At 44.0% G+C, this 15381-nt stretch overlaps 1 protein-coding gene across 1 annotated transcript; it reads right to left on the bottom strand.

The window, feature by feature from the left end:
- Window positions 1–287: 287 nt before the first annotated feature.
- Window positions 288–14654, bottom strand: N4BP2L1 (NEDD4 binding protein 2 like 1). Its single transcript, XM_074859857.1, is given in 6 exon segments — window positions 288–2207; window positions 2209–2380; window positions 4465–4541; window positions 5772–5860; window positions 6688–6812; window positions 14507–14654. Coding segments are annotated over 6 exon segments (678 nt in total). The 5' UTR covers window positions 14629–14654; the 3' UTR covers window positions 288–2114.
- Window positions 14655–15381: the final 727 nt, after the last annotated feature.

Below are 15381 nucleotides of genomic sequence, written 5' to 3'. Positions count from 1 at the left end.
GATGACATTTTGTAAGCCATTGCTTTGATTCTGATGTATTCTTAAATTACAGCAGGATCTTTGTTTCAGTCTAAAGCAATCACTTTTGTCACCCTCTGCAGTATTAGAATAGTTGTTTGGCGGTCAGAAGTGGCACAGGGCAAAATAAACAATTCCCCAAGTTTATTGTTACCCAAGATAACACTTCAGTTCTGAAATACTGCTCTGTAATTCTGGCACAGTTCTTGTACTTTTCCCCTCAAACTTTCCATATAGTGTTAAAAGAGGTTTAGAGAACAGCTGTGATTATTTGATTCATAATAAAATGCCATATAAAGGTATTGATGATAGATCCTTGGTCAGTGTTTCTGAGCTACTCCTTAAAGAAGCACTTGAGGCCACAGTATTTTGAAAGATAATCAGATCTTTCTTTGATTTCATGAGATCTTTCTGCTGGGCATGAGTTTAGTACTTTAATTCATTACTTTGTTCCCATTAATTTCAACAGGTAGATGCTTCTCAGAATTAGAGTTTCTCCACTGGAGAGGGAAACAGTCCTGCTAGACAGGCTGCCAAGTCCCCTTTTTAGTTAATTTGTTACCAGGCTGCCCCTTGCACTGCAGCTTCCTACTGCATGTGGGTCAGAGGAGGGAGGATGTTTCAGAACAGAGACCACCAGCTCCCCCTCAGCAACCTCTCAGGGGTCCTGTGCCATTTGCAGCTCAAGTGTGGAACTCGAAGCTGGATGTTGTAGCAGGAATGGAGAACTGTAATGGGCTGACACAAGGCTGCTGATAGTTCTGTAAACCTTTGTGCAGTACTGCAGAGCCAGGTTCCCTGGGCCCCCTAATTCACAATTGTTTACAATGATGATACGACTTCTTTAAATGCAGCTTGAGTACAAAATGCAGTTCATCTCATACAACTTCTGTGTCCTGAAGACAGCTCGGCTTTTGCCCAGAAACAGCATATTTCTTTATACTTCTTACACTCCTCTCTCTGTTGAAGTGCTAGATGAATAGCTGCTATACCCGTATTTCTTAATGTCCAATGTGAGCTGTCTTCATTTCCTACTGCAAAATAACTCACTGTTGTCCTGTTCAGTAAGTACTGCCTCATAATTCACACCTGCTGAAAAACACCGCCATCACAAATGCTGAGTTTTATAAACATTTCACAAGGCTTCTTGATGAGGATGCAATTAGCAGAATTTTACAATATGGATAAAACTACTGCAGGATAGCTTCTCTTCTCACTCATCCACCAGTCATGGGCTTCTTGGTACTTGGTGGTAGAAATTGTTGATTTCTCCCCTTACAAGAATGTTTTTTTTCTCCTTTCTTAAGTCACTATCTTGTTAGTTTAGGTATTTGGTAGCCTTGGGCTTCAGCTATTCAGAGTTTCCCCTGTAGCCCTGTTCCTACTTAGAAGTTAACAAGCACTAGCCTGACACTAATGTTTCCTTTCAGGAGCCTCCTACGTGGACTTGTCTCAGCATCAGTTGAACTCCTATGTCTTAGCAAGATAAAGGGCTCAGTTTGGTGTGTTAAAGTGTTTCACCTCCAGGCTGAAGGAGCTGTTTGGCTGTGCTAGAGCTGAGGTAAGACCAGCATGAATCCAGACAGCAGCGGTGTAGATAGAGAACAGCACTGAATCTTGTTACAATCTGTTAGAGCTACCTTCTCCACCGTTCACTGCCTCCCTTAAAGCTAGCCGTGATGCTCTAGGCAAAATGGAGTAGGAAGATACAAAAGGTTATACAGCCAGATATAAAGTATTAAAATGGCAAGAAATTACAACTGCACGGAGAAGGAACTGGCCACATGGCCTGTAAGAAAGAAAGAATTTAGGAATATTTATTGTTATCTATTAGTGACAGAGTGTGAGATGCAGAAAAAAGTGTGTGGCACAGCCATTAGATTTCATTGTAAGCTTGAATGAATTTTCATGGAGGAAGAGGGACAAGAGGGAGTATATTTTGTACTGATGATAGTGTTCTTAGATTGATCATTAGAGCTGCAAGACCAGAATCCAGTCATACTTAAAAGATTTGTAAGAAATACAAGTAATTTAGAAATGTAGTAGAAAAATAGAATAAAAACCAGTTTAGAAAAAAATGTAAAACTAGAGACTTTTTATACCCTGACAATTAAAATACACTGAGGAATCCACCTCTTAAGTGGCACGTTTGTATGTGCCACCACGTGAGGTCGTCTGCTTGAGAAGGCTGGAGGGGGGGTTGCACTGGGCACCCATACCATAGGCTGCATTGGGTCCACTGGAGCTTCTCTCAGCTCTGCCTGGTTTTTCAGACTGAAGAACACTGTGGAAGGTAACATTGTGCTCGTATTCTTCTTTCATCCGTTGTATCTTTTGTTGAGGGACATGATGAATATTTCTTCTGTAGAGTTAACATTAACAGAAAATACAAGTATTTAGCTGCCCATGTACTAGAGGTTATCTTAAGCTTGCAAAGGTTCCTGATAAGTTCAGGATAACGGTTCATGTCCCTGCTGATATATTTCTAGCCCTTTTTTCCCAAATTGTTGTTCACTTCCACCTGCTTCTTAAAACTATTATTGGGACTGCTGAAAAATGTAATGCAAGTATTTTTGTGGGCAGTCAGGACATAAGAAGTTAGACAAATGCTTTGAAATGAAAGAGCTATGTAGAAGACCTGTGTATTATCTTATATGAGTATTGCTGGGGTTTAGTGCTCATGGCTTGTTAGCCTCAGGGTGAGCTTTTGTACATCTGGAGAAACACAGACAAGGGCTGTAGATGGCTCAGATGCTGACTTATATCAAGTATAGAGGTCAAAAAAAATGTTGCTTTGTCCGAGCGGAAGTGGGGAAAAAAATCATACCTGATGCAGCTCAGGCTCCCGGGCAGATTTGTAAACGACAGGTTTGAGAGGGAGGGGAACAGGATGCTCAAACATACAGGGCTTTCTGGAGAGACCAGAAACAGCCGCAGTCTCCCGACATGTTAGTGAGATTTGTTTTTCCAAAGACCACCAGGGACTTCTGCTTGTCTGTGAGTTTGCAAAATCTGACGATCTTTGGTTTTTGCCATTTAGCTCTATTAGGTACAATTCATCATCTAGAGTCTAACTCTGTCCTGCACCCATATTTCAAAGCCTTGCATTGTGCAAATCCTGCCATCTCTCACTGTGGTTTTTTCCTGGTGGAATGAAGGTGACAGCAAGGCAGCAGGTTGCCAGCTGCAGCGTCCCAGGTGTGAAGCAGGCAGGAGGTCCTCCCGCAGGCAGTGCCCTACCCATGTGCAGCCTGGGCCTCGGCCCTGGCCCAGCAACTGCACTGCCAGTACAGGCCGGACTGGGACCCACCTTCAGCTGTCCCTGAATCATTTGCCAAAGAGCTGCTCCAAACTGAGTGTATTTGAATTAGCTTTACAGTGCTACTGTAACATGATGCATAAAACAAAATACAAGTTACGGAGTAGCTCAGCCTACAATGAATGATTACTGCCTCTGCAGCAATGCCCTACAACTGGCTCCCAGCTGGTGCTGGTGAAGGAAGAGCTGACACTTGGCAGCTGACTGCTCAGGCTGTCAGTGCCCTCTCCTGCCTTCAGCCCCAAGCCCTTGGCTGCCACCTGCCATGTCCTGCCTCGCCCAGGAGCCACCAGCGCTCTGGCCACGGCCCCCTGCCATTTGTCATGCGCAAAAAGGCGCAGTGGTGATTTTTGACTAGAGATCCTAGCTGGTACAAAACAAATCAGTGGGAATGAAGTACCCATGTCCTGTTCTCTTGCAATAACAATAAAGTTAGCACATGTTAGCTTTCAGATCTACTGGGTGGGAGTGCACTCGCCCCCATAACATAGTTTACGGCCGGTGGGTTAAAGGCTAGAAAATTAGCCTGCACGGAATTTTTTGTGATATAACCATTAACCCTGCAGCCACCAGCCAAACTAACATACTTGGAGCCATATTTGGCTGCCTCTATAACCTACCACAGTGTGCAGAGTTGATACATTCATTGTCTCCCTTCTGTGTGTGTGTATTTAGAAAGATTCTCTAGAACCCCATTTCTTGACCACACAATCCTACTGTGCTACAGCAAGACAATCTTTGTTATGGTTAGATTTTTTAAGAACAGAAGCCTGATTATTGTCTTTAGTGTTTAGATGTGGTTTTGTTGCCAAACATAGAAAGTGCTGCTCAAAATACAGAATGAAAATCAGGGTTCCTGCCCCAAGAAGCTTGCTTGCAGTATAAATACATGCTTCAGGGGTGTTGCTTTTTCTACTGCCTGACTCACTTGAGCACGGTCAGGCTCTTTCAGGACTGAATTCACTGCAGACCAGGTACTGAGTAATAGAAATTTTCCACAACAATCCTTCTGTTGTCATTTACTAGGTTACTTTCTAGGATATATGAAGAGGAAGAGGGCTGACCTTTCTCAGAGCACATTAATAAAATGAGAAGCTGTCTGCTGTATCAAAGAGAAAAAGATGTACCTTGTCAGTTCTTGAACATTGAACTTCCAGGGTGTATCTGGTTCTTGGAATACAACTTCATATCTATTTTCACGCGCCTGAAGGACACAGAATTTTAGACATATGACTGCCCAGCTCAAGAGTAGCCAGTCTGCCAGACCCTCCCTGAGATTTTATCTGGCTAAGTGATGTATCATATGTACCAGGAGCCAGAAAGAGGAAGATAACCATGACTCCCAGCAAGGTGCTGGTACCACCTAGTTCATTTCCTTCTACATCAAAGGATTTGGGTGTCCCAGCAAAACTTGGCCCCAGTCCCCATCCCCCATGGCAGTGGCATCCTGGCACTTGAAGTCTCTGGAAGTCACAGCTGGTTCAAGGGCCACAGGTTGGCCACACCAGTCTGGAGCTTCCGGAAGCATAAGGTCAACACCTATCAGTCATGCTATTTCCAGCCACTGAGTCTACAGGCCTCAAGTTTTTTCAAGGTAAAGCAACATATTTGTGTGTGTTATGTGTCTATATATGTACATACACGCACACCTACATATACACATACACACACAAATGTACCTATACATGCATATGTATATGTATTTAACACAATTATTGGTTGTTTTTGTTTTGATTTGGGGAAAAGGAGGCAAGGAACTCTGTGGACCTTTTTACATGCTCTCACTTGCTTCCTAGTCACCCACAAGCATTCAGAGTTGCTGCTGGAGTGGCATGTCTAGGCTTTCCTGCACTATTATTAATTCCTGCCTCTTTTGTGCTCCCATACAAGCAATATTTAGACCCCAATTTTTAACTGACAAGCCCATAACCCAAGAACAGAAGCATGAGTATAATGTTAGCAGACAGGCCACATTATGAAACTGTACTAAAAATATTGCCATGTCTGCCAGAACTCCTGACGAGAGATACCAATGCATCTACAAAAACTATGGTGTATTTTTCACAAGTCATAAACTGAATTTGTAAGTCATATCTTCATATATTTGTCAACAAATAGTTTGGGAACTATTCAATTCATGTCACTGCTGGGGAAGGGGATGACATCCTGATCGCCAAGAAGTTACAGAGCAAGTTCAAAGAAAATCTTTTCAAGTAATTTTGCCTTCACTGAGATATATAGCTGACTAGACACAACAACTACACTGGCACCTCTGCCCCTACTTTTTCACAATATCAATCGTTAACTATAATCAGAGAACTAAAGGTAAACAGAAGTAATTATTTTTAGCCATATTATGAACTGTTGCAGTCAGATCACCTCTTAAATGTCATAGCTGAGCATATAAAAGCAATAAATCAGAGCTTTTCCCTACCATCATCACATACGGCTTCATTTCCCAAGCATGGATGTTGGTATTATCAATAATAACCGGGCTTTTCCCATTCTTCATTGCCTTGTGTGCTGTAATGTAACAAACACATTAAGTAAAGCTAACATGTACGAAATAACAGACCAATCCAGGTCTTCCTAGCCCCAAAGTGTCCTCTCTTGGCTCCCCACCAGACCTGGGTCTGTAGCTACCACCCAAACGTGAGCAGAGGTCAGTGCCCAGCAGGAGCTCGCTCTCCTGGAGGAGGTGATGCAGCCACTGGCTGTGCTCAGTAGCAAGGGCTGAACCTCCCATAGGCCATACTTAGCAGTATCGCAGCACTAGGTATTTAAAACAGCTGAAAATGAGTGTTATTTGCAGAAGATCCCTGTTACATGATCTCAAAGTGTTTGCCATTGCTAGAAATGAGTTCAGAGCACAGCCACAAAAGCATATTATATTTTTCCCTCTGAAGTAAAGACCTGGGTTGTTTCAGTCTCAAACTTATAATTAGGTTTGCAAATTTTCCTCCTGGCTATCACAAACCCCCTCCCCATAACACCCCCTTCCAAGTCAGGACAGACATCTAAGAAGTTACAGTCTGAAGGATGCAGCACACACAGCTGCAGTGAGCAGCTGCTGTGCTGTATTTGCATGCCACCTGCTGTTACCAAGCTTCAGCAGTCCTACCTAATAGTCACTGGTTTACTTTCTAAAATAATATCTTTCAGTCACCAACATTTTTCCATTATAAATTGCTCTCTGATAAGTCAGAAGTGGTAATACAGTTTTTTAACCAGTACCCCATGAACTTCTGTATATGATGACACTTTGGGATATTTTTATTTTGGGAGCTAGGTTTAAAGACAGACTGAAAAGCAAAACAATTCTGCAAAACCCCTGGATTGATTTCAATCACCTCGCTTTTGGTTCCATTTGTGTGCATCCTCTAAGAAGTCAGGCTCAAACACGTATACACCATTTTCAATAAAGAAGTCATCAGTACTAAGAACTACAGCACTGGGATAGTCACGTTTCAGTTGTCTGGAAAAAAAAAAACGAAAGGAGGATTAATAGATGCTAACACATGCCTTTAATAGAGAATATTAAATGAAGAGCTGTATTAATAGTCTGCAAATATGCACAGTGCTTCATCTGAAAAATCCCCCTTTGAAGGATCTAAAAGTAATGTAATCAGTAGATGGACACATAGGAGGAAAGGAATGGAGCTTAAAGGCACGGCCTTGATTTCTTTAATTCAGCAGAGGAATCTACAATAGACTGCCAACATGAGTCTTTAATCATATTAGCATATTCAATTTTCTTTCTGAGTTATCTGAAAAGGTATGACTGTAAATAAATAAAAAAAAAACCAAAAAACAAAAAACAAACCTACTAATCCCATGGAAGTTGGTCTCAAAAGACAATTTGATCATGGGAGTTTTGCTACAGAGAGATTTTTGAAGATAACTAGGAGGAATGATTTATCATTTAGTAAAGATAATCGATATTATCATCAGTTTGTCTTGGGTTTTTTTGGTTACAAAGCACATAGCACTTATTTTTTAAATTTGCAAATAAGTATCTGGCTGATTAGTCAATATTTCCTATTATTTGTTGCAATTTTATGGTTCTTTTTGCTTTTCACTTGTGCCTGTTTTATTTAACCCTCCTCTTCTTGTAGAGCTGAGTAATTTTTATTTATTTTCAGCTTTTAAACATGTTTTATAAACAAACCTGATTTGCTTAGATTGGCAGCCCCAAATGCAACAGATCCATAAAACTGGTCCCCTGTGATGAGTGGCAGAGGGCAATCCCCCTTCTCTTCACCCTGATGTCCATTCAGACCCAGGATGCCCAGGGGGGTGGACACGTGCCCTGCCATAAGCTGACCGGCTGCCTCAAAGACTGGCCCTAGGAAGTGAAAATGCTCCTTATGTGGTGGCTGAAATATGAAGCATTACTCTGTCAGTCCTTGGAGAGCATGAAAAAGAAAATAATGCAAAATTGTGTTCCCACTTGTGTGTAATCCAGACTTATTTGTGTCCACAGACAGAACTGTCTATTTTTTCCATCAAGGGAGTGTTGGGGGAGGAGGCAGTCTTTGCAAGACGTCAGGGAGAGCCCACAGCATCATCTCATTACTCTCTGTCTTCCTAAGGCCCAAATGTCTCTGGAAAAGAAAGTAAGGCCAATCCAGAAACCTTGTGGCTCTCAGACATCAATGCTGCTGCCCTATCTCACACCACACACAGTCTCCAGTCCCTGGGACTCATTTCAGCTTCCCTGATAAAACACTTCTCTTCCATCCCCATAAGCTGCAAAACAACTATTTCTCAATGTCTTATCTAATTGAGCAACAGCAAGGGAAAAGGTGCCTCTAGGTTATCGGCAAAAAAACAGACACACAGACAGAAAAGGCTTAATTTTGTCATCTCTAGCTCTGCCCTAACCATTTACTTAATCTGCCTGCTAGCAGCAATTCTTCACTAGGATTGCACATTGCATTTAGCTGAATAAAGGCCAGCGTCTGACTTTGTTCCGCCTCCACTGTAACTTCTACCATCTGCTGATTAATTAATATTATTTTGTGGTAGCAACAGCCCCAGAGAGCAGAGACTCAGTGCTGACAGACTGTCCAGGACTGGGCTGCAGCCACCGTCAGGTATCATTTAGCACCTACATGTTGTTATCTTCTAGCTCCAAAGGATGTTTTATTCACATAATTACTGCTGGGCAAACAGATCTAACAAAAGTCACGTTGCAAACTCTTAGCAAACAGCCAAATTATCTTTAATTTTGGTCCCAGGCAAAGAATTCTCATCATGAAAAGCATGTGAGCACCTAATGCTTATCTAGTTACTCTTGTGCTCATAAACTGATATATTCAGTTCTCACTATAATTCAGCATGTCACCTTTCCCACTGTTTTACCCATCTGTGTAGCAATCTCTTCTCTAAAAAACTGACTGTGGTAAAGTGTGCGTTGTTCCTTTAGCTACTAATAGGCACATAAAATTGTACATATTAATAAAAGATCGCAAGATTTTTTTTTCTTGCTCCGTGTTTCTTTTAAAAATGTTCTCAACCAGTGCAAATTCTAAAAATTATTTTCTTAGCATATACCTTACCAAGTTTTTTGACACATATATGCACACTCACATGAGAGCTTTGATATTAACCCTTAAGCAATCTAAATAGTATGTATCTGTAAACTCAGTCTACTCTCCTCGTATCACTGATAATTAAAGTACATAAATCTTGTGCTTCAAAGGAGGAAAAATATGGACAAAATGTGCTAAGAACTATGAATTACTGTCACATTTGCTGTATTCATACCAAACCAACTCCTACTAACAGCAACATAAGAAAACATTTGATGTTTTACCATTTGCTTCTTTTGCTGTTTTTAACTTTTAGCTTTCTAAAATGAAACTGACACTAAAGTTTACAACCATTTTCTGTAATCCCCTATTGCCCCTGAAGCTGATAAAAATCCTGTTTCTTCTGTCCCTTATAATTTAAAAGGGCACCAAAACCTCTTTAGTATGTTCCTTGAGAAATAAGCCTTCTACGAACACAGGACCACAAGCTAGCTTAGAAGAAAGGTTTTATATAATCACAACAGGCTCCTAATCACTGCATGCAATAAAAATGCTTGTAGCAAAATATACACCAGCTATGCAAAGTGGGAGGAATTGTGACCAGTGTTATTAATTAACAAATTTTGAGCAGCACTGTAAAACAATTACCCATTGCCATTAGATCAGTAAGTGTAAAGCATACTAAGGAGGAAAAGAAAAATGAAATCTCTTTGCAAGATCAAAGGGTACATATGAGCTATGTTTGCATTTTTTTTTAAAAAGCCACCAAACTTGAAGCCCAGCATTGGACTAAGCAGTATCTGTCAAAGGTTCAGTATTAATTTGCCCACTTGGGACATTTAATTGCACAGTGTTACAGCTATCTTACAGCAGATATCTATCTTGCATTAGATACATTTGCTGCTGTTTCAGAAAATACAAAGGATAAGAAAATAAGAAGAGCAAGGAGGATGTTTCCTCTGCTTGCAATAAATCTCCCCAAACCCTTTTTCCCCCTTCTGCAAGGCAAAGCAGACACCAGGTACCGTATCTCATTAGACTGGCTGATACAGCTGGGGACAAAAAAAAACTTTCAGATGCTTCTGCTCTTCAGCTCTGACACAACAGCAGCAAACTTCACATATCCACCAGCAGGGCCTGGGAACTGATAAATCCCCTGGAAACATGAAGCTGTTCAGAGGCACAAGCTTCGCTGTCTGCCCACACCAACCCCCGGCAGTCTGGGTAGCAAGAATGCTTCTGAACGACGTGGTGTCTTGGCTAGTGTTGGTGCACACTCATCTGCCATCTCACCCTGGTCAAATTTATGTCTGCTGTGATTAAAAAAGGAGAATCTTTCTGTTGAAAATACAGCTGTGTTTCTGTTTGACCACAGTAGCATTGTAACAACTGCCTCAGTGAATAGACAGGTGAGTTTAGAGTCTTCTGCGTTATGCATCTGAAGATCTGTTCCCATGATTTATACCATTTTTAAGTCCCTTTTTTTCTAAATAGCATCTTCAGTGCTTTCAAACAACCATTTCTGATTTTAACTGTACATATAGACAACAAAATAATTATTCAGGGTTTCAACTAGCTGGATGCATTAGAGTGCTTGGGAGAAGTCTCCATGATCACTAGTAATATCATTGGAGATAAATTCGTAACTGTATTTCACAGGCTGTCATGTTTTTCCATCAGAAAATTTGAAAAGAAATGAATTTCTGGTTTGAGCCTGGTAAGCAAATCAGAAGGAACATTTTCAGTGCTCAGAAGGCAACAGCACAGTATGTCAGGCAGATCTCAGAGCCGGTAAATGCCCAAGCTACTTCCAACATAACAGGGATCAGAACAAGTACATACAGACATCACATGCAACCACTTGCTCCGGTCACTCCTCCCAACACAAAGCCTTGCTGGGGCACTTGAAAGCCTTTGGTTTCAGCAGAAAATCAGAACTATGAGATCTGGAGCCCATGCCCAGCACTACCAGCTGTCTGCTCTGTTTTAACAGCTTCTAGTGCCCTGAGGACTCTGCCCCGCTGGGAGCCTGCCAGCCGATCCCTGCGCTGCTGGCAGAGCACATACATGCCTTTGTGTCTCACCCGTGGGGGTTAGAGCAGTGGTTGTATTTTGTAAAGCAACAGGCTGTCATATTTGATAAGCACATTCAGGAGAATCACCTGAAGCCGTTTTATACAAAGGTAAATGTTTGCACTGCGTTGCCGCCTGGAAGCAGGAGCAGCAGAGCTGAAGTCCGTGAACCCCATCGGAGCTGCAGTGCCACAGCAGGGTTGGGGCACTGGTAACAGCAGCGGGGCTGGCCCAGGCCTGGAGGTGCAGGGAGAAACTGGGCAAAAGCAGCAGAGACAGCTGGAGAAGATTGGCATTACACCACACAGTGATGCCTCAGTGCCGATGCGTTTTTTCCCTTCGGTTCTGAAAGACTGCTCCCTCTGTGCTTCATAAGGGAGTACAAGAACGACCTCATTTCCAGTGATAAATCAACAGCAGTGGCTGAAAAGTTACACATTCAATCATGCCCAGCCTAGTGCTTGAGCAAAACTGCTAGGTAGAGGGTTACATGTTACTTGAGTTGTGCATCACAGCAATATACTGTAGAAGAGCTGGAAATACAGCTACTGTGCAATAAAGAGTGTTGGGGAAGCAGGTATGAGCTTGTGTGTGGCTCATTTGATTTTTTGGAGACATTTTTGGAAGCTATACCTGCTACGGCACCTCAGATAGCTGTTTTCTTAGTAGCTGCCTCAGATTGATCACGAAATCTGTACCGTGAAGTCAAGGGGAACGCGTTCAGGAGGATGTCACACACGCCCGGTGGAGGCGATTGGAGATGCAACTCACAGCCGCCCCCTCTTCTCCTGTGGCTTCTGCTGGTGGTGATGTAGGGTGAACAGTTACAGGGAGATGGTTAGGGTCACCTAAAATACGTGGTTCAGGGAAGCGTATCCTTAACAGTGAAGCAATTGGAAAGGTTTGGAGCTTGGTGGTGAGCAGACCAACTCCTCCTTCTGCCTTGACTATTCAATGTATCACAGATGGATCCTTCGCTGTCTTTACTGGAATCCAAAAGCCAGACCTCAACCAATCCATACCAGTGCCGGCTGCTCTGACGTGGGGGAGTGACTAGGATGGGGAAATCATTTTAACAAAGATGCCATAACTAAATCTTACAAAGCTGTGTTCAAACTGTGCTGGGTGACACTGAAAGGTCAAGGAAACGAGTCATGGATTCAAGGTTGTTCCTAGGATTGTGTGACAAACCAAAAAGGGGCCTTTCTGCTGGAGCTATCACCGGGTTGCCATATCACCAGTGATAACATTCACAGTTCGTGACACTTCTGAGCACTGTAAAGATGTACCAGTTGTAACTGAAATACTGGCTGATACGAAGAACAAATGAATGAATGGAGGTGTGTGCGAAAGCACCAGAAGAAACAACAGAGCAAAGGCTAAAACAATGGTACACAGTGACAGCCAAGAACATAGTTAACAGCAATAAAACTGGGAAAGGTGCTGTTTACACCCCCACCCCCCCCAAAGGCCACCACTCAGCTAAGGCCCAGCACGAGGACTTGCGGCAGGAAGACCCACGCTCTGAGAGCAAGAGGACAGCCAGCAGGTCACACCAGCCCATACACACCTTCCTTCTTCCCCTCGTTCCAACAGGGGGAGAGGCTGCAGCTGAAAAGACACCCAAAATGGGAAAATGAAAGTAATGGGAAAAAAAATCCTGCCTAAGATTCATGCAGCACCAAGTAAGCAAAATTGAGAGGCAAAAAGACGGTAGCATAGAAACTGCTGGCCGCGCGATGGCATAGCAGACCTGACCAAAACCCACCCTGTCACTGTCAACCAAGGAACCCTGAAGAGAAAGTGAGGGTGGGTCAGCTGAAGGTCCTTGTCCCCTCTGATTTTGGGCAGAGCAACTGTGCACACGCATCTTGGTGCTCGCAAGTTTTTAGCTGTAATAGCATGAGTGAATAAAATCTGAGAGAATAAATTTGAATGGGTAAAATGCCCTTACCGAGGGCTTTTGCTAATAAATAATCACCTTCCTCCTCCAGCAGTATCTTGCACGGAGCTTTGTTACAGTAATTTTCTGCAGACATCGCTTAGCTTAGCACATTGCATTTACCAACACAATGTGGGAATAGCACATCTCAGAATTTTCTTGACAGTCCTTTCATAATCTGGACAGAGTTAATGGAGAGGTACTAAATGACACTTTTACAGCTGTCCTTTGATCTCTATACTGCTGAATGGCTAAATGCTATGATACAATTAACAGGGACTAGAAACAGAGTAAATTCTGCAAACGTTCATCTCACAGAGGACTAAAACAATACTTACAACTGATTTTGCAAATCACTCATTAGTAATTAATCTTGTGTTTTGACCTAAAAAAAAATAGGTGAGTCAGTTATTTGTGTTGCCTGAGAACACGGCCCCAGTTCATTATGTTCTTACTGTACTACAAGATGACCCAAACCCCTCTGAGAAGGGTCTGCACTTACATGACCTCTTTAGGGAGAGACATTGATTTTGGGTGCCAGTAAAAACATAGCACCTGGCTGTTCACTGAAGAACTCGGTCTTGCAGAAGCCCTGTGAGGCAGAAGGCACAGTCTGACAGGAAGGACTGTACCGAAAAGAGGAAACTGTAGGTTAACCCAGTGCATCGCACAGCTTCATGCTGCCACCTTTCACAGCAGAGCCCTGGCTGTGGCAGCCCGTGATCCCAGCATGGGTCCTCACCCGCGCAGAGTGGGAAGACAGCAAATGTTCCTCTTCTGATGGAGAGTTGGTGATGCTGGGAGCTGTGACATACCAGACGGTGAGATTTTGTGGTACTAGATTACAGCTACACTGTGTCACGCTGACTGCGATGCCATCTCCCAGCACTTTCCTCTGGGTTTTTCCACCTATTTTAATCAGTCTTGGAGCTGCTGGAGGTTGGACCAGTCTCTTCTGCCCATTTTATACACCCCTACAGCTCTGACCAGGAGCGCAGGACATCATGAAAACAGAAGTCAGAGTTGTTGTCAATTTTCAGAGTCAGAAAGTGACTTTACTGTGTTTGTGATTAAATACACACACACACAAACAAACAAAAAGTCTGGCGCTTTTTAGAGAAGGAACAACAACTACCTTGGCTTGGGGGATTAGTCTATTTTACTAGAAACATCCCTTTTAGTACGGCTCACCCAGAACAACGACATACACGCCCCTGTATATACAGGGGCTTTCTGGATATGCCGGCAGTATACCCAGAAAGCAGTTACAGGTGCCGGAGCAGTAGAGCTTTGTGCCATCACTGCAAACGGGTTTTCATAACGCCTGTGCTTATTCGAGGTTCCTGCGAGGCTCCCACTTCCCTCCCGAGCCACAAACCCAGCTCCGAACCGGTGCCTCAGCCTTTTCCCGGTGGTCTGCAGCCAGCGGCTCCCGCGCTCCGCTCGGCTGAGGGCCCGGCCCGCCGCCACCCCCCGCCCCGCCACACGTCCCCCACAGCCGGCCTCGCCCGTCGCCATGGGGGCGGCCGAGCCGCGGCAGCGGGGAGCGCCCGGAGCCAAAGGAGGAGGAAAACCCGCCATCGCCACCGAAGGCAAAGGGCTCCGGAGCCGCCTCCTTACCTGGCCAGGGTGCTCTTCCCGGAGCCCGGCAGCCCCCGCAGCAGCACCAGCCTCCCGCCGAAGCGGCGCCGGGGGGGCTGCAGGCTGAGCCCCCCCAGGGCCCGGAGCAGCCGCTCGTCCATTCCCACCCCCCCCCTCCGCCTCCCGGCCCGGCGCCGGGCGGGGCGGCCCCGGTGGGGCGGGAGCGGCCGGGCCCGGCCGCGCCCTGCGGGAGGGGGCGAAAAGTGGCGTCCCCTCAGTGGAGGGCGGGTTTGGGATCTTCAGCTTCCGAGACTCTTCCCCTGTGAAAATGAAAGCTACTTTAAGGGGAAATATACAGGAAAGGACGGACATTTGCGGCTCATCCAGCAAAAGCGTTCAGTTATGGCACCAGCTTTCTACCCGGAACATTAAGACCAAGATATCGTCTTTATTTAAAAACAAGATTAACCTCCAGATTCTCAGATGGGAGAACGCATGCCAGTGCTGAAAATACTCAGCCCCATATGCTGCCCATACGTACTGTGAACTACGGGGTATCAAGAAAGGGAATCAACAAACCACTTCAGAGGAGTGGAGCTATCTACAGTGTCTCCGATACAGACCGATTATTTTTTCTTCTTCCTCTTTTTTTGACAGTGATGGAGCTATTGGAGTCAACACCCAACACCTTCCCCCCCTCCCCCCCCCCCCCAAAGAAAAAAAAAAAGAACCAAACAGACAGGTATTCCAAGCAGATGTATCTAAATACCTGCCCTGCACTGTATAAATGAACCTGTGCATCACTCACTACATCAACTTTGCCTTTTTCAAACGTCTTATCACATGAGGAACTATAGCAAGTTTTACAAGATTTATTTTCCCTAAAGAGAACCTGATCTGCTTTAAGCTTGATC

This window comes from Strix uralensis, chromosome 2, assembly GCF_047716275.1.
Source record: "Strix uralensis isolate ZFMK-TIS-50842 chromosome 2, bStrUra1, whole genome shotgun sequence".
NCBI lineage: Eukaryota > Metazoa > Chordata > Aves > Strigiformes > Strigidae > Strix > Strix uralensis.
This window is presented reverse-complemented; position numbering and strand designations above follow the sequence as displayed.